Below are 18,144 nucleotides of genomic sequence, written 5' to 3'. Positions count from 1 at the left end.
CAAGGGTGATCCTCAGAATTGCCTGGGGTGGATGGAGCTCTCTTTAAAAACATCCATGCTTGGGCCCCACCCCACAGAGATTGAAGTTCATTAGGTCTGTGTTGAGGCACAAACCCTGTATTTTGATAACTTTCTGGGTGATTCTTTTTTTAAAAAATATTTTTCCTAGTTGTCGATGGACTTGAATTTATTTGTTTGTATGTGATGCTGAGAATCAAACCCAGTGCCTCATACATGCTAGGCAAGTACTTTACCACTGAGTCACAACCCAGCCCTTTGTGGGTGATTCTTATCTTCATCTCTAACAAAACCATTAGACTAAATGCACTTTTATTCAGATTAGGAGGAGACAAGGGAATTACTTAACCACCATTATATTCAACTTTCTTCTCATGGGTTAAGCTAATGTAACAAGAAAAGAAAGAGGGGCTGGAGGTGTAGCTCAGTGACAGAGTGCTTGCCTAGCATTCAAGAGGCCTTGGGTTTGGTCTCTAGCACTGCAAAAAAGAAAAGAAAAATGTATAATAAGTAAAATGATCAGTATCAATTATTCATGTATACCAAGAAAATCCAAAGGAATTAATTCTGAAGTTATTAAAATTAATGAGCTCAATAATGCACAATATGAAATGACTTTTAAAAGCAATTCCAGTTAGAAAATGCAAAGGATTATGTTCATCACCCATAGACACAAATTAAAGGTGTATCTTTTCCCTCTTTTGGGACTTGAACCCAGGACCTCATGCATGCTAAGCAGGCACTGTACCACTGAGCTTTTGAAACAGGGTCTTCCTAAGTTGCCCAGTGTGGCCTGGAACTTGCCATTCTCCTACCTCCACTGCCTGAGTAGCTGAGATCAAAGATGTGTGCCCAGCTTAACTTTTCTGGCTTTAAAAAAAATGCATTTTACAAAGGACTCAGATAAATGGTGAAATATATTATGCTCCTTCATAGAACAGCATTGAAAGATACCTATTTTTACCGAATTAATCAAGGCATTTAATCTAATTTTAACCAAATCCAAAATGTTTGACAGTTTTATTTAGAAGAAGTGTCTTAAAAATTTCTACTTTTGATCATTAGGTTTACATTATATAACGGGAAAAAAATATCAGCTTCAACAAGGTAGTCGTTTCTTAGGTGGGCAGCAGAAAGAAGTCTAGATGTTGGGAGCAGTTTGTCAGTCTAATCAGTGATCCACATTACCTATCATCTTTCTGCTTATTATTCATCCTTGGAACGTCCTTCCACATATGTGTGTATATATTTTTGTATGCACAGGAAGATTTCTAGAACACATTCAGCAAAATTAATGGTTACTATCTACCATTAATTGCAAAGAGATGGAGAAGAGGCCGGTTTTACATTTTCCACTGTCCGATTCTGTGGTGTATGATGAACTGTGCACTATTAAGTAGACATTAATCTTTTTTATTTTTGGGTACCTAGGATTGAGCCCAGGGGTACTTAATCACTGAGCCACATCCCCTGTCCTGTTCATTTTTTATATTTATTTATTTATTTATTTATTTTATTTTATTTTTTTTTTTGTGGTGCTGGGGATCGAACCCAGGGTCTTGTGCTTGCAAGGCAAGCACTCTACCAACTGAGCTATATCCCCAGCCCTCTTTTTATTTTGAGACAGGGTCTCACTAAGTTTCTGAGGCTGGCTTTGAACTTGAAATCCCCCTGCCTCAGCCTCGTGAACTGCTAGGATTATAGGCATGTGCCACTGTGCCCTGCAGCCATTAACATTTTAAAAGAACAAGCCCATTTTAAACATCTAAAATCTGATATATGAAAAATTACTACATTTACATTTTGACCTTATTAAGCTATTTTTATTATAATTACCCATTTTCATTTTTTAAAAAATGGAAAACTGGGTAAGAAAAAAAGAATTAATATCAACTTTAATTCTGCCACCCAGAAATAACAATTTTAAATTTTTTGGAATATTTTCTTCTTGAAGTTTCTGTCATTGTGTAAATGTGCATATTTATAAAAACAAGATTCTTTTTTTTAACTTTTTAAAATTTTTTTGGAGTGCTAGGGATTGAACCCGGGGCCTTGTGCTTGTGAGGCAAGCGCTCTACCAACTGAGCTATATCCCCAGCCCAAAAAACAAGATTCTTATATATACTGATTCATGATCTGTTTTCCACTTACTATATCTGAGACATTTTTTAGTGTGACATTAAAGAGTTTTATATGTATTTTAATGGTAGTATTCCATTGTGTGGGTATATCATTTTGTTTCATTGGTTCCCTTTTTAGACATTTAGGGTTTTTAAAAAACTTTTTAATTATTAGAAAACTATGTCTCAGTGACCATTTCTAAGTAAAAGTATTTGCACAAAGATCCATGGTGATTTGAATTTTTCACATTAAAATGCATTTCTTAAATTTGCTTGTAATATGGGTTGCAGACAGAGACTTGAGTTCAAATGAGAATCTATATGCAAGTAGTTTGGGGAGAAAGGAATGGGAAAATAGGAAGAAATGCAGAGGGATATTTCTGAATAAATGGCTTCCTTAACTTTTAAATATGGCTTTCCTTCCTTTACCAGCCCTTTCTGGATTCTGACAATATATTCATATTAAAAAGGCACAGGAGATGTATATTTGTTGTCTTGTCTTTAAAATGATTTAATATAAATTTTTTAAAGTGTCAGTCTCTCACCATAAAAAAAGTGAGTTCTGTGACAGCAGGGTTCTGGTTTGACCAGTTGACACCTGTTACCCTGGTGCCTAGACTGGTAAAGGACACTTAAGGGACTATGGACAATACTCTGTAAATAGAAAATAATTCCATAAAAAGATTAAAAATTTTCTGACAACAAAGGACTTGTTCTTTTAGATGAAACTTTCTATTGAAAAGATTTTTCAGGGCTGGGACTATAACTCAGTGGCAGAGTGCTTGCCTAGCATGTGTGAGGCTCTGGGTTCTCTCCTCAGCACCACATATAAATAAACAAGTAAAATAAAGGCATTCTGTCCATATTACAACAAAATTTTTTTTAAAAAATAAAAGATTTTTCAAATGTACAAAGAAATAGGAAAGTATGATAACTTTTCCTATCAGCAGTTATTATCAAGTTATTACCAGTTTCTTATGTTAAAGCAGAATACCAGCTCTCTTGTTCTTATCTCTACATACTTTAGTATGCGTTTCTTAAAAATATGGGTATTTCTTACACAATCAGTATTCCAGTATCACATATTATAAAATGAACAACTCGTTATTAGTATCATCTCATACCTAGTCCATTTTCACATTTCCCCACTTGTCTTGCAAATGTCTTTTTAGATTTGATTTGTTCAACTCTTGGATACATTTAAGGTCCATTCACTGCATTTGACCTGTCTGCTAAATCTGTCTTAAAATGGAGCAGTCCCTACCCACTCCACTTTTCTCCATCTCCTTGAAGAACCCCAATAAGTTATCCTGCCAAAGTCCCACATTCTAGATGTCTGCTTGCTATTTCATGTTGTCTTTAACTTGTTTCTCCAACCATTCCCTCCATATTTTGTGTAAATTATGAGTTGATTCAAAGGCTTAATTTGAGTCAGGTTATATTTTAGGCAAGGTGCTTCATAGGGGCACTGTATAAGGAATCTCATTCTTGACATTTGAACTTGTGATTAAAAAATAAATGAGGTAGATTCCAATGTGCATCATTTGAAGAGTAAAAATTCTATAGCTCTTTGAAAGTTACTGAAAATGTCATAAGACTCAAAAATAAGAAAATAGATGGAAATAATTTGTTAATGTTGTACTTCGAACCCCACTCTTGGCCTTCATTGTACTTAAATATTAGACCTACTTTAGATCATCTATTTGACATGTGAATTCCAATATAATCTTTTATCCATTATTGACCACAAGAGGGCATCCAGTGAACATTTTCTAACCATTATTCCATTGTCATTTTATGTGTAATTCACCTAAAACTGAGCTCAAATCAGCCCATATTTCTCTGATTATCCAACACTTATATTACTGTTTTTTTTGGGGGGGGCGGTTGCTGGGGATCGAACCCAGGGCCTTGTGCTTACAAGGCAAGCACTCTACCTACTGAGCTATCTCCCCAGTCCCATATTACTGTTTTTAATAAAAACTTAAATGAATTTCAGTTGGGAGATGTAGCTCAGTGATGGGTTTACCTAGCATACATGAGGGCCTGGGTTCAATCCCCAGCAGTGCAATCAATCAATCAATAAATAAATAAATATTTCAAATACGTAGCATATTATATCCAAATAAAAGGTTGTTGCAACAGCATGATACCAAAGAATCACCTGAAGGGTTTACAGTGGAGAAATCTGGCCTTCACCACCACCTTAACCAAATGATCAAGCATAGGCATCACTAATAGTGGAACAGTTTGAAATTACATGCCTCCTGCAGTATTCAGGATCACCCCCAAAGTGTCTTGACTGAAAAACAAAAGTTAAACCTAAAGCTAACCAAATCCTAAGATTCCCACTTTAATATGAAATATAGGGTGAGAGAACCGAGTAAAATAGTATAGATCAGTGTGGAGAAGTTGACAAGCTGTCTGGTCTGATCCTGTCAGAAAAGTCAATGTCATGAGACAAAAAGAAGTTGGAGGGATCAGCCTAGATTAAGAGAGACATAGCCTAAATCAATGGAGGAAAATTATTGGATGATCCATGAAAGTATTCTAGTGCAGTCTAGGGACACGAGTGATAAAAAGGCATTTGAAGATTTTGAGAAAAATTGTTTTATTAAATGTGAGCAGAAAATATCAGTAAGTAAAGAATATATCTTGAAATGTGACTGCAACTTATATATATGACACATACCCATAGAATTTGATTATTCCTTATATACATACCCAAAAGTTATATTTTTGAGTTGATCAAACACCTTGCTTTTAATCTCATTGGTCAAAATTAGGAATTGCCTTATGATAACTGTCATCATAAATTAAAGGTTTTGAGATGAATTTGTTATGTCAATAACAGTGTACTTTCCTACTTTGCAGATAGAAATAGACCTGTAAATAGTGGGGTATTTTTAAGTGTGAATGAGGAAACTTGTGCTTTATATGGGTGCAAACCTTATCTGCTAAAAATGACATGAGTGTATTCTCATTGACAATGACAAGAATTTTGAGATTTTTTGTCTTTTGTCGTTGTAGACTGTATTGTAAAAATCATAGTGGAAATGATGAGAGAGATGAAGAAGATGAGGAACGAGAGAGTAAAAGCCGGGGAAAAGTAGAAACTGATCAGCAACAACTAACTCAGCAGCAACTTAATGGAAACTAGGTATGAATGTTAATTATATGGGATCTGTTGTCAGGATACAATACACACTTGATAAATAAATACACAAGTAATGGTATGCAGTAAGATATTTTAATCCTATTATGTTTAGTTAAGAGCATGTTACTGGAATGCTGAGGATTGTGTAGGCTTGCATAGTTGTTTTTTTTTTTAACTAGCCAATTTTGTAACCATAAAAACAAGCTATCTACTTTATCAATAAATGTAGTTATAATGTCAAATTAGTAAGATATTCTCACTCCTCAATAACATTATGTTGATTGTATTCCCCTCAAGCATCATATTTTACATATTTTTATCATCTTTTAAACAGGTTCATGGGACAGAGTTAGAAAACTGGGAATGAATAAGACATCTATAACTACTATTCTTTTTTCAATGTTTTCTAAAATCAAAAAGGGTTTGTAACTTTTTACTGCCCAACTCTTAGATCCTTCATTGAACTGCCTAAAAACATCTTGTTTGTTTTATGAGCCTTCACTAGACGGCGAGTTTGACATGTTGGTATTACGTAGATGTAGTTTGCAGTTTCTGGGAAGCAATTGAAACACTATTAACCCTGTGTATAGTGTCAACAGTTAAAGCAGACATTGAAATGAAGTAAGTTATATTTCTGGACTGAACAAAGGTCTACTGTTTAGAGTGTTTAAGTTTGTTTAGTGAATTCATGCTCAAGGGAAACTATAAGCAAATTTTACTTTACAATGCAAACATGCCATTGGTGGCAACACATGGTAATTTGTGGATTTTTTTTTCACACTCAAGTAATGGAGGCTAGAAATGAAGAGAACCTTCTTTTTCTCTTGGCTTTGACAGCACATGCTAAAAATCTCTTCCAAGAAGTGTGCTGAAGCTTTTCATTTGGTTCCTGTTAACGTTGTTCTCACTGACCAGCATGGACTCAGGCAACTGGTGATTATAAGCTATGAGCTCCAGTGCTTATGCCAAAATTCTCTCGACAATACACTTCTTCTCTTTCCATGTCATACAAAGAGCTTCTGGCAAAGTGATTGAATCCTTTCACGTTTAAACTAATATTTGGCAACAGCAAATTAAACCTCTTTCAGATTTAAGGGGTTACTACTCGCTAAGGACTTTAGACACCATGTCTGAAACCCATTCCTCCCAAGTGCCCTGTTGTGTGAACACTTCACATATTGGCCCAAAGTATGTAAGGAGGTCTCGTGTGTTGTAAGAGTAAAAACAGTCTTTGCATAAAACAGTATTTATTTTTAATATTGTGACCACTATTTTAGAAACTTTATTTAATATTTGTAATGTTTTCAGTCATTGCCTTTGTTATCTATTAAATAGGCTTTTGAGCCCTGCATTTTTTCTGGCAGGACTCAGTGTTCTTTTATTCATCATCACAATTGTTGATGAAAGCCTAAGAACCCAGCTTTTTAGAAAGGATTTTTACACTGGCATTTCTAGCTAGTGATATTTTCTTCCACTTCTCTGCTGAAGCACATTTATATATTTCTTTATGGCAAAACAAAACAAAACAAAAAAAACCTTTAGTTGAGGTCTGCCTGATATTACCATAGCACCTCAATACCAAGGGTAGGGATTCTGATTTCTGAATTATTAGTTAACTTACCACAATAAAGCAGATTTGCAAATAAGAAATAACATGCTAACTTGATTGTACATTGAGATATTCTGCAGCTGATAGATCAGCATTTAAGAAAATGTAACAGGTGGAAAATTACACTGTGCTTAATGACTGAATTTTTTAAATTGCTAGTCCCTTAAGATCATGTTTGTCAAGTGTGTATTTACACATTTACTTAAATCAAGGGACTCTACGTGTGCTTTATTTTAACCATCTTTGTTATTTTTAGAAGGAAACTAGCTTTAGTAGTGGATTGCCCTACATGTTTTCTCTTTTTGCTCTTAATCTGCCATCATGTGTATGTGATTAATTTTCAAAGTTCATCATGACTTGAAGTGCAAGGACAGATCTAAATGTTTGTTTACCAAGCTATGTGACTTTTCCCAAAGGATCTGTACTTTATTTCCTTACAACGGCTTGAAAACCATTATTTTTTAAATCTTTAAATCACTGTGTCTAGATCATTTTTACATTGTGTGCCATAGAACTTACCCATGGAGAAACAGAGCTCCTTCATTTTTGGACAACTACTATATTGATTTTTTTTTTTTTTAGGAAAAATGGAAGGTGCCAGGGGTAATCATGGCCAGTCAATAATTATATAAAGGACTTCAAATACTATAGCTGTCAGTTGATGGATTTGTTATGTAGTAAAATGTATGACTTTGTATGGGTTCTTTCAGCCCTTTCTCTGCCACTAGCAACCAGAATAGCACTTTACCTTTTGGTTGGCTAGATAAGTGGCTGACTACCTGTTTTTCTCACTGTGGTGTGATTGGCTAAATAATCTTTCATTAGAAATTGAAATGTAAATTGCAGTCACATGAAAAATCACCTTGGGCTGTAAACCTCCAATAGTTTGATTCTCTATCCATGTTTTCATCACATGCTGAGTAAAAGTGCCTCACAATGTAAAAATTGTACAGTACTTATGTTCCCAAGTAGCATCATCATCTTCTGGGTAGTAATTCCATTGTGGTATTAATATTTAGGTAAATGGACCTCAGCAGTGTATTTACTGTACATCTCTTAAGTCCTTAACTGTAGTTTTAATAAGCATGACATTATTTGATAAGTATATGACATTTACATCATTTCCAAAAATACTGCCATTACTGTCTTTTATGCATATTTTAGCCTGAAATTTTGAAGCATCTTTTTCTTTCTTTCCCTTTTTCTTTCTTTTTTTGTTTTATTTTTGTTATTGATATTAAACAGTGTAATCTCTGCAAGCGTATATTGAAGATTATTCTGGAGCATTTATTGCCTTACCAGAAATGTTAGTAAGAAATGTTCTTTAGAGTAGAAAGATAGACTTGAGTTTCTATACTTTAATAAGAGCTCTTTGTTCCTGGTGGGAGGCGGGTGGGGGGTAAATTTTACTTTCATCTCAATTTATTAAAAACCTACAACTGAAATAAATTTTATTTCAAGGATCAACAGTTTTAGACTTTCAGATAGTAAATGCTCAGAAGTACATGCTACTCAAGATATTAAGAGAATAACCAAGATCTGTAGTTCTACTATTGAATCAGAATCTATGTACTTGAACAAATGTGTGAATCACAAATGTCTCAAAGCAAAAGAAAAAGTGTTCTAGAGTGTTGTTGCTTTTTTAAAAAGCACTAAAGTTAGACCAAGGTATAGTTTTGTTCTGACAGACATTTAGGTTAATTGTACAGATAAGGAATGCATCATGGGTCAAAAATCAAACATTCCTCTCATGTTATGTATATTTTGTTCCTGTTATATTGGCTTTATTTTCAAAATTGTAGTTTGTAGTATTAGTTTCCTTTTATTGGTATTCTTGCATATACTATTCATTCAATAAATGAGTTATGACTTTCATATTTGTATGTCTTTTTTGTGAACATGTATCATGAAGTTTATTTGATAACAGCTATAATATTGTGTCCCTTTTAGTCTTGCTTTATTTCAATGTGAAATGCCATAGGGGCTGGGGATGTAGCTCAGAGACCCTTGGTTCAATTCTCTGTACCACCAAAAAAAGAGAGAGAGAGAGAGAGAGAACACCTACCTCAAAAAACAGTTGTGGGGGGAAAATATGGGAAGAAAAAAAAGTGAATTCAAATTCAGTTCAAACTTTCACAATATAGAGCTTTTTTCATGGAGAGAAACAGCAATTTTTTAAGTACAATACAACTGCATTACATCTTGGTTCTTCTAGTACATGATTCAGATTCTTACTGCTTAAAATAGGTCCTCTGGAACCTAGTCAGAAGATGATTTTGAAAATAAACACACCAAAACTCCAAGTACAATTTATCCAACAGGTTGCAGGGGTGAAGAATTAATATCCTCATCATAAAGGAATTCTACCTCATAGGCTTACACTTACTCCCATGAACCATGGGCAGCTTGCTGCTGGTACAGTGCACCTGTGTTGAGATTGGTCATGTCTAGGTAGAAATCAAAGTTTTAATTAGTGGAATATGCTCATTGCATACACAATTCCTAACCTGCATTCTTACTCAGCAGAGGGGAAAGATCAAGTAATAGGTTCTGATTAATGCTAGAACATAGAACATAGGATGGCATGCTTTACTGAAAATGCTACCTAGTAGCACCTGGCACATACATGTGTATGTACATTTAAAATTATAATTAAGTCACATTTTAATTACCATAATAAAAAATATGGAGATGGGGAATTATGTGGTTTTTCTTCAGTTAATTGAAACTATTGACAACTTGTTTATTGTTTTGTTTTTCCAGCTGCATTCCCTAGCAATTGCCAAGGTCATTCCAAAGCATAAACCTGGCAGAACTTCCTAGGAAAAGTCTATGGCCAGCAAATGGCCAGTCCACTTTTTTAAGAGAAAAAAATGTCCCTACAGTCCCTCTTATATTTATGTATTAGAGTTTTCCATAATGGAGACAAAGTATTACTTTGTATATCAACTAATGTTATATAGCTTAGCCTTGTTCAGATAATGAAGTTTTGGACATTGAGAATGTAAAGCAAAAATGTATTCTTGATTTATATTCAGAAGATGAAAATTTTAAAGTACTAATATCTGAAAGTTTTTGAAGATATTTGGAGATGAGACATGTTCTGCATATGGGCAATGCTAAAGTCAATCAACCAGACCTAGGTCCTTGTCAAAAAGCAGCTGATCCTCAAACTTCTAGATTGTGCCTTTGTCCATACCTCTCCTATGACTGGGTTTTTTATGACAGTGGTGAGGAGATAGGGAAAATAAAAGGCAGTAGGGCAAAGAGCTAACAAGGCCTACTATGTGAATGAAAATATTCTACTAAAAAGACATACATGAAAACAAAAATGCTGTTTGAGGGAGTAACCATTTAAATGGGACCACAAAGATTAGATATTTAAGAAAGTGTTAAGAGTGATGAGACAGGACTGGGGATATAGCTCAGTTGGTAGAGTGCTTGCCTCACAAGCTACAAGGCCCTGGGTTCAATCACCAGCACTGCAAAAAAAAAAAAAAAGTGATGAGACTGTACTATAATATGGATGCTGGATGTAGAGCTTTTGTCTTTGAATTTTTATAAAGTGATTTGTACATAAGGGGAAGATGTTTCTGAGTATTTTTTAACATCAGAACTATACACAGGATTTTATTTATAAAAGTAGTATATAGCCATTAAATGGGATGAATTACTGATGAATGCCACAATGCGAATGAACCTCGAAGAAATGCTAAGAAGTCAGACACAAAAGATCACATATGATATTCCATTTTTCTGAAATTTCCAAAGAAATCCATGGAGAGAGAAGGCAGATTATGGTTGCCTGAGGCTACAGAGATGGGGGATTGATAAACTATCTGGAATTAGATAGTTGTGGATGGTCACACAACTTTGAGAGGACACTAAAATTCATGAATTTTACACTTTTAAGAGAGTACATTTGGGCTGGGGATATAGCTCAGTTGGTGGAGTGCTTACCTTGTAAGCCAAAGCCCTGGGTTCAATCCCCAGCACTGCAAAAAAAAAAAAAAGTGCATTTTATCTTGTATGAATTTCACCTCAATTAAAAAAAAAACTAATATATGGCCATTGCACAAAATTAAAAATACACAAAGGTATATAAAGCAAAATGTGAAAACACTCATACTTCCCCCTTTTCCACAAGCCTACTCCTCAGGAGTATTGTACATGTATCTTTCTACATGTTTCTGTACATTTACAACATAGTTTTCTTTAACATTAATAAGATCATGCTATTAATGTTACCATGCTATTAAGTTCTGTTCCTTGTCTTTTTTACTTGAACACATTACAAACTGCCAGTATATCTAGATTTCTCATTCTTTTAAGCAGCTCTGTGGTGTTTTAACATATGCCTGTCTAGTTTCACATACGTCCCTACGTTCTTATGCAAGTAAGTTCTTAGGCTAAACATCCAGAAGTGGAGCTGATAAATCGAGTGTATGTACAGTTAAAAGTTTTGGTAAGAATCGCCATCCACAAAATTTTGTACCAAGTCAACAGTCCATCCACAGGGATTAAGCTTGTCTGCTCCTCCACCTCAGAAGAGTGCTTCTTAGTGAAAAGAGGTATGATCCCTTTTTAACATACACACTCCATGGGGTTTTGATTTTATTGTGAAAACTCATATAGACTGTATCTCAAAGTGATATATGAGCTATCTTTGGGAAACCAGTATCTTTCATCCGTTAAAAAAAAAAAAGTTCACTCAAAAGATTTGGTTCTGGGACTGGGGTTGTGGCTCAGTGGTAGATTGCTTGCCTAGCATGTGTGAAGAATTGGTTTCTATTCTCAGCACCACATATAAATAAATGAATAAAATAAAGGTCCATCAACATCTAAAAATACATATATTAAAAAATTAAAACATTTTTAAAAGTTTAATTTTTTTTAAATAAAGGTTTGGTTTCATATGTATGATGAACAGTAGTCAACGGGCAATCATTTCCCTTCCTCTTGATTTCTGAAAAGTAAGAGATTGCTCATCACTGTCCACTGATGCCAGGTGAACCTGCTTCTCTGTGTCCAGGGCTATCTATGGCTCAGGTCAGTACACCTGAAGGGGTCATGTACTGTTTTGTTGCAGAACTTCTATGGATCTTTATCTGTCATGCAATGGTTCTTATCCCCACAATTATGACCTTGTCTAACAACTGGTCAATTCTGGGAAACAAGAAAAAAAATCATTTGAACTTTTTGCTTTTCTTTTCAACTACTTGTTTTGGCCTTACATGAATAAAGTCTAAGACTAACCTGAAAAATTGATTTGATGCTTTTGGCTCATTTGCTAGGAAATGTTTTTTTTTTTTTTCAGGTAGAAATTTCAAGCAACAGTTGCCTGCATGTCTGAAAAGAAATCACTGGTAAAAATAACATGGATACTCAATTATGCTGGTCAGCATGGAAGTTTCTAAAAAAAGAATAAGTTGAATGTAGTCAAGGATGAATCATGTCACATGAAAATTTTTCCCTAATTCTCAAAATCACATTTGTGCTAATTAATATTTGTAACATTAGTGAAACTATTTTGAAAAAGACAGATGTATAACATTACAAAATAATTTTCAATGTTTTACTTGTAACCCAACCTTTGATCATGTTTTGTTCCACTGATTCTTCATAGGTTTGATAAATGATTAAGTCTTTAAGGAGGAGCAACAAAGTAGGGTGACTTCTTTAGAGAGCTCTTTTTGTAGCTTATAACTGCAGTAGTTATGTGAACTGCTATCATTTTCATTTTAGGAGTCAGCTAGACAATTTAACACAAAGGCTTATTTTCAAATGTTCCTGATCCTTAAATCCAATAGGCTTATGTTCTATATTTAGGATTGATTTAGTATTACCAGGAAGTAATAATTCTTTGGACTCTGGTCTCATATGTTCTTGATTAGAGAGCAAGCACAAAAGATAAGTGGTTTCTGAAAAGTTTACAGATCAGAGAGCTGGAATTTTGGCATTATCCTCAAATACAACATTCTTTCTGAACATCCCTTAGAAGAGGGATTCTTAAGCCTGTCAACCTACCCCATGTACCCCAGTGGCTTAGGGCAGCTAGCCAGTGTGCTGGGATCGCAAGGAGAGATCGTTAAACATCTTCCTAAGATGTTGCTTAGGAAGAAGGCTCAACAGATTTTCTTTCTCCCTTGGGAAGAGGCAGGGTAGAAGACAGGCCTTAGGAACTTCTACTATGGTCTTTGGAACACCTTTAATAGCTGGGTCTCTCTATTCCATGAAACTTGGAAACATAGCCAATAGTTTATAGGCCACTTCCTAGAAAGATCAGCACAAAACTTGAAACAATCATTTCTTCATTCATTTTTTTTTTCTTCGATGCCCTCCTGGAAATTGTTACTTTAAGACCACTCCTTGTGGCACACACCTGTCATCTCAGTGGCTTGGGAGGCTGAGGGAGGAGGATCACGAGTTCAAAGCCAGCCTCAGCAAAAGTGAGGCCCTAAGCAACCCAGTGAGACCCTGTCTCTAAATAAAACACAAACTAGGGCTGGGGATGTGGCTCAGTGGTCAAATAACCCTGAGTATAATCCCTACTACCCCCCCCCCAAAAAAAAAACACTCCTTTTTCTGACTTGTCCCTACCCCTAATCTAAGTGTTCCTTGGTTGTGTTAGTCAATCTTTATCACTATGGCAAAATACCAAAGATAATTACATCTGTTATAAAGAGAAAAGGTAACCAGGCATGGTGATGCGTGCCTGTAGTCCCAGATACTCGGGAAGCTAAGGTGGGAGGATCACTTGAGCCCAGGAATTTGAGTCCAGTCTGGACAACATTATAAGACTCTGCCTCAAAAAAAAAGTTTATTTTGGCTCAGAGTTCAGAGGGTCAAGCCTAAGATCAAGTGGCACATTGCTTTGGGCATCTAATGAGGCAGCAAACCACAGTGGTAGTACATGATAGAGCAAAACTGCCCAGCTAATCAGCCAGGAAGCAGAGGAAGAGACCAGGGTCCCACAGTCGCCTTCAAGGACACACCTCCAGTGACTTAATTCCTCCAACTGGGCCCCACTTCCCAACAGTAGCACCCTGGAAACCAAGCTTTAACATGTGGCCCCTTAGGGGAATGCCAGGCCATGGCATTGGTATTCTGATCTTTGCCATATATTCTCATCCATCACCATGATGTGCTACAAGCTGTAATCTGTGTGTTCCACATGGATACTCTTCACTTACTGAAGCTCCAAAGCTAAGTCTCAACTCCTTCAGGACATTTCTATCCAATCCACTGGCTACCTAAGCATGAGTCCCAAACTAAATTTTCCTGATCTGAGTTTTAGCTATTCAGTAGTGACACTGTTGGTCAATAAGGTTACAACTGGTCTATTTTGATCTCTACATTCACTTGCTGCGAGGTTTCTCAGATTCTATTGAATCTATCCTCTCTATTACTGCTGATAAGCGAGGGTAGATTCTACTTTCTTATTTTAACCTTTGGCCTAACTTCCTAATTTCTCTCAGGGCCTGTGTTCATCAGAATTTTAGTCACTTTTATTTTGTTTGTTTGTTTTGCTTTATTGGGCAGTTCTTGGACTCCCTTCTTTGTCTATTCAGTCTGGATGTAATGGTAAATCACCTCCATTGCTTTTCTGCTATTATTTTTGGCAGTGCTAGGGATTGAACCCAGGGACACTCAACCACCGAGCTACGTTCCCAGTCTTTTTTTCTTTTTCTTTTCTTTTTTTTCCTGCCTTTGGATTTATTTATACAACTAGTACAGGAGGACACCAGTCCCCATTGACAGGGGCTCAGGGGTCACGCCAGTCCTTCTGTTCTCACATTCACAGATGTTTTTATTATGGAGCCTTTGCAAGGACCTGGGCACCCTTGGGGACCTGGGCACCTTTGGGCATGGGAGCCAGAGCTGGAGCTGGAGCTGGAGCTGATGCTGATACTGGAGCTGGAGTTGTAGCCTGGGTCTTGGTTTCAGCTTTGGCCTTTGGCGGGCAGAGCCTGCACTCCCTGGCCATGTGGGCAAGAGCACACTTCCCATGCAATCAAGTTTGCAGCTGGCACACTTTGGCATCTTGGGCTTAACCTCCTTAAGCTTTTACCAGGGCCTTGATGGCCTCAGCACGTGCACTCATGGCCTTGGCGTTGTTTGCCTGCATCTTTTTCAGGCCCTTCTTGTGCTTCTTGGCAAAATGCATATTTCTCAGGAACTTGGGGTCTACCCCGTTAAGAGATTGATATCTCTGTGATCGGGGTTTCTTGATGCCATTTCTGTGCCATTTTCGGGTTGGTTCTGTGTGGTGCGGTTCTTGGACTTGGCCATGTCTGCACCGTAAGCCGCTGCTCCCAGAGCTGTTGAGACCGGAAGAGCTTTTCTTTTTATTTTGATACAGGGTTTCACTAGGTTGCCCAGGATGGCCTTGATCTTGCAATCCTTCTGCCTCAGCTTCCTGAGTAGCTGGGATTACAGGTGGGAGCCACCACACCTGACTCTCCAGTACCTCTTGACACTACTGGCCTCAACTTCTCACTTTTCTCAATTTTCTTCCCCCCTTTTACACTACCGCCCCTATTCCTAGCGTTCAGCCTGCCTTTTCATCTGGGGAAGGTGACTTGTTAGGGAAACACAATAATGCAGACTAATGCCACAAGTAATTGGTGTTCAGTCTTAGGTTCCCCACATGGGTCGTTAGTCCTTTACTTACTTGCCTTTCCCACTGTACTTAGAAACTATTACAAACACAGGTATGTAGACTCTAGATTTGATGACTGGGGCTCAAATTCCACATAGCTTTATTGATTTATTGAACCTCTCTACCTGCATATCTCATTTATAAAATGCAGATAAAATCGGACTTAACAGAATTCATCCTGGGCAAATTTACAAGACTCCTCAATAACAGAAGTATAACTCAGTGGTAGAGGATTTGCTAGCATGCATGAGACCATCCGTTCAATCTCTGGTACCACAAAAACCAACCAACCAACCAAAAAAAAAAAAACAAAAACAAACAAAAAACCGACTTTACTCAGACTTATGAGGATCTGAGGAAAAAACACAGACTCAGAACTCTCCCATCCCCTAAACTCTCCCTTGTACCTGTGTCCCCAGTTCTAGCTTTTACCTCATTTCTCTCATTTTCTTGAAAGCCCATCCCACTTGACATTTCCACTTGGTTCCTCACCCTCTGTTCTTGCTTCTATCCAGCCACCTCCACTTCTCAACTACACTAAAACTGCTCCAATAAAATTTGCCATGAAGGTTACAAAACCCAACAGGTCTCCGTTTGAACTCTCTTTGACGACCCTGATAGTCCAAGTGCTGTCACTTGGTCCTCTGCTAATCTGCTTTTACAAGTGACCCAAGAATAGAAGGGACACAGCAGATGATAGGAACAATACTGATGAGTTCCTCTTTCAGATGGGACTTTTTTTTTTTTTTTTTTTTTTTTTTTTTTTGCGGTGCTGGGTAAGGAACCCGGGGCTTTGTGCTTGCAAGGCAAGCACTCTACAAACTGAGCTATTTCCCCCAGCCACAGATGGGACTTTTTTTAAAAATATTTTTATTAGTTGTTGATGAACCTTTATTTTTTATTTGTATGTGGTGCTAAGAATCAAACCCAGTGCCTCACACATGCTAGGAAAGCATTCTACCACTAAGACACAATGCCGGCCCCTCAGATGGAACTTTACATGGACTATCTATCTATACCCTTAACCTCTAGCAGAGATTTAATAGGAATCTTCCCACAATCTGATACTTTCTTGGCAAAGGAAAGACCTCCCAGATGTAAGACAAGGGTGAACTGTAGGTGTCCAGGTGGTAAAAGGGTGGAAGAAAATAGAGAAATGGGAAGTTGAGGCCAGTTATGGAAAGGAGTAATGGAGTTGATTAACCAACTTGTTTATGGAAAATACTCTGTGGTAAAGACAACTCAAAGCTTGAAGCATATGTGAAAGCAGAATGTATTTATGTACATGTATACATTTGTAATTCTTGCCTAGTCAAAAAAAAAGATAAAACTCATACCTACTTATAAAACCTATGAAAATCACCAAACATTAATGAGACCAAAAGCTGGGGAGTTGTATTCAACATTCCAAGCCCCATCATCGTTCTCCTCCAGGACCCCCTTCTGCCACATCCCTGAATGACATCTGCCTTCTACTCAAACACTTTTAGGTACAGAGAACTCGACCCTTTTAGGATTGGCCAGTATAGTGTTCAGAAAATGTCCTCCTTGGATCACAAGTTTGAGACCAGCCTCAGCAATTTAGCAAGGCCCTAAGCAACTTGGTAAGACCCTGTCTCAAAATAAATAAAAAGGTCTGGGGATGTGGCTCAGTGGTAAAAGCTCCCCTGGATTCAATCCCCAGTACCAAAAAATTAAAAAATGTCCTTGCAAATTTCACCTGTTCTCCTGGTTCTGCCCTCCAGGAAGGGTACATGTGAGCAATGTATGGTCGGGAAAAAAGGACTTTATGGTCTAAAAACCTGGGTTTGAATTTTATTGTTTATACTAATAGCTAGTAACTCTTGGAAAGGCATCTTCCCTCTTCTCTCAGCCTCAGTCCCCAACCATCTGTCAAAACGGGGGCAATATCCTGTAAACCACTCGGTTGTCTTAACCTAGTATAGAAGATAAAGTGATTATAAGTGAAATTAGCTGGTTCACAGCAGATAACAGTGTTTTTTATCTTTTTTTTTAACAAAAAAGTAAAGCTCCCATAATCCTACTACCAAAGGTCACTATTGTACATTTTGTAGAATATTTCTTACATTTCTCCACCTATATATAACTATATGTAATTTTTTAAAATTTGGACTCTTATAAAGATTAATTTTTTCCACATAAAATTAACTATAAATTTATAAAAATTTAACTATAAAAAACAGAACTATCTTCCCAGGTCAGTAAATATACTCTGTCATTCTTATTGACTGAATAATAGTCCATTTTGTAGATGTATCATACTTTACTTAATTATTCCCTATCATTGGACAGTTAGTTTCCAGGTTTTATGTTGTTATTTTTCTGTTGGAAGTAATACTGATCTAATCATGAAGAAACAGCAGAGGACCCCCCGCCCAAATTGAAGTATATTCTTCAGAATGACTGGCCTAAACTCCTCAGAAAAAGAAAAAAAAGACTTGAAAGATAAAGACTGAGGAACTGTTCCAGATTAAAGGCGACTAAAGAGACAACAAATAAAAGTAATGCTCAATCCTGAAAGGGATCCTGATTCAGGAAATAAATTTCTTTTTTTGCT

The 18,144-nt window shown here is 36.7% G+C and overlaps 1 protein-coding gene and 1 pseudogene across 5 annotated transcripts in view; one reads left to right on the top strand and one right to left on the bottom strand.

Moving 5' to 3' along the window:
- PHF6 (PHD finger protein 6) overlaps positions 1-8,779 on the top strand; it is a 50,171-nt gene extending 41,392 nt beyond the window's left edge. The window contains exons 10-11 of one of the 4 annotated variants that reach the window (XM_079124607.1): positions 5,169-5,298; positions 6,133-8,779. In XM_079124607.1, the coding sequence (XP_078980733.1) occupies positions 5,169-5,298 (130 nt within the window). In that variant the 3' untranslated portion in view covers positions 6,133-8,779. Of the gene's footprint in view, positions 1-5,168 lie in introns of all 4 variants that reach the window. The other 3 variants (XM_079124606.1, XM_079124605.1, XM_079124608.1) reach the window with 3 other exon arrangements.
- Positions 8,780-14,717: 5,938 nt separating this feature from the next.
- LOC306651017 (large ribosomal subunit protein eL29-like) lies at positions 14,718-15,494 on the bottom strand (annotated as a pseudogene). The gene has a single exon. The product of its transcript is annotated as a large ribosomal subunit protein eL29-like (transcript).
- Positions 15,495-18,144: the final 2,650 nt, after the last annotated feature.

The sequence above is a fragment of the Sciurus vulgaris genome (assembly GCF_902686455.1).
Source record: "Sciurus vulgaris genome assembly, chromosome: X".
NCBI classification, from domain to species: Eukaryota; Metazoa; Chordata; class Mammalia; order Rodentia; family Sciuridae; genus Sciurus; species Sciurus vulgaris.
The sequence above is the reverse complement of the archived record's forward strand: the minus strand, read 5'-3'. Positions and strand labels throughout refer to the sequence as shown.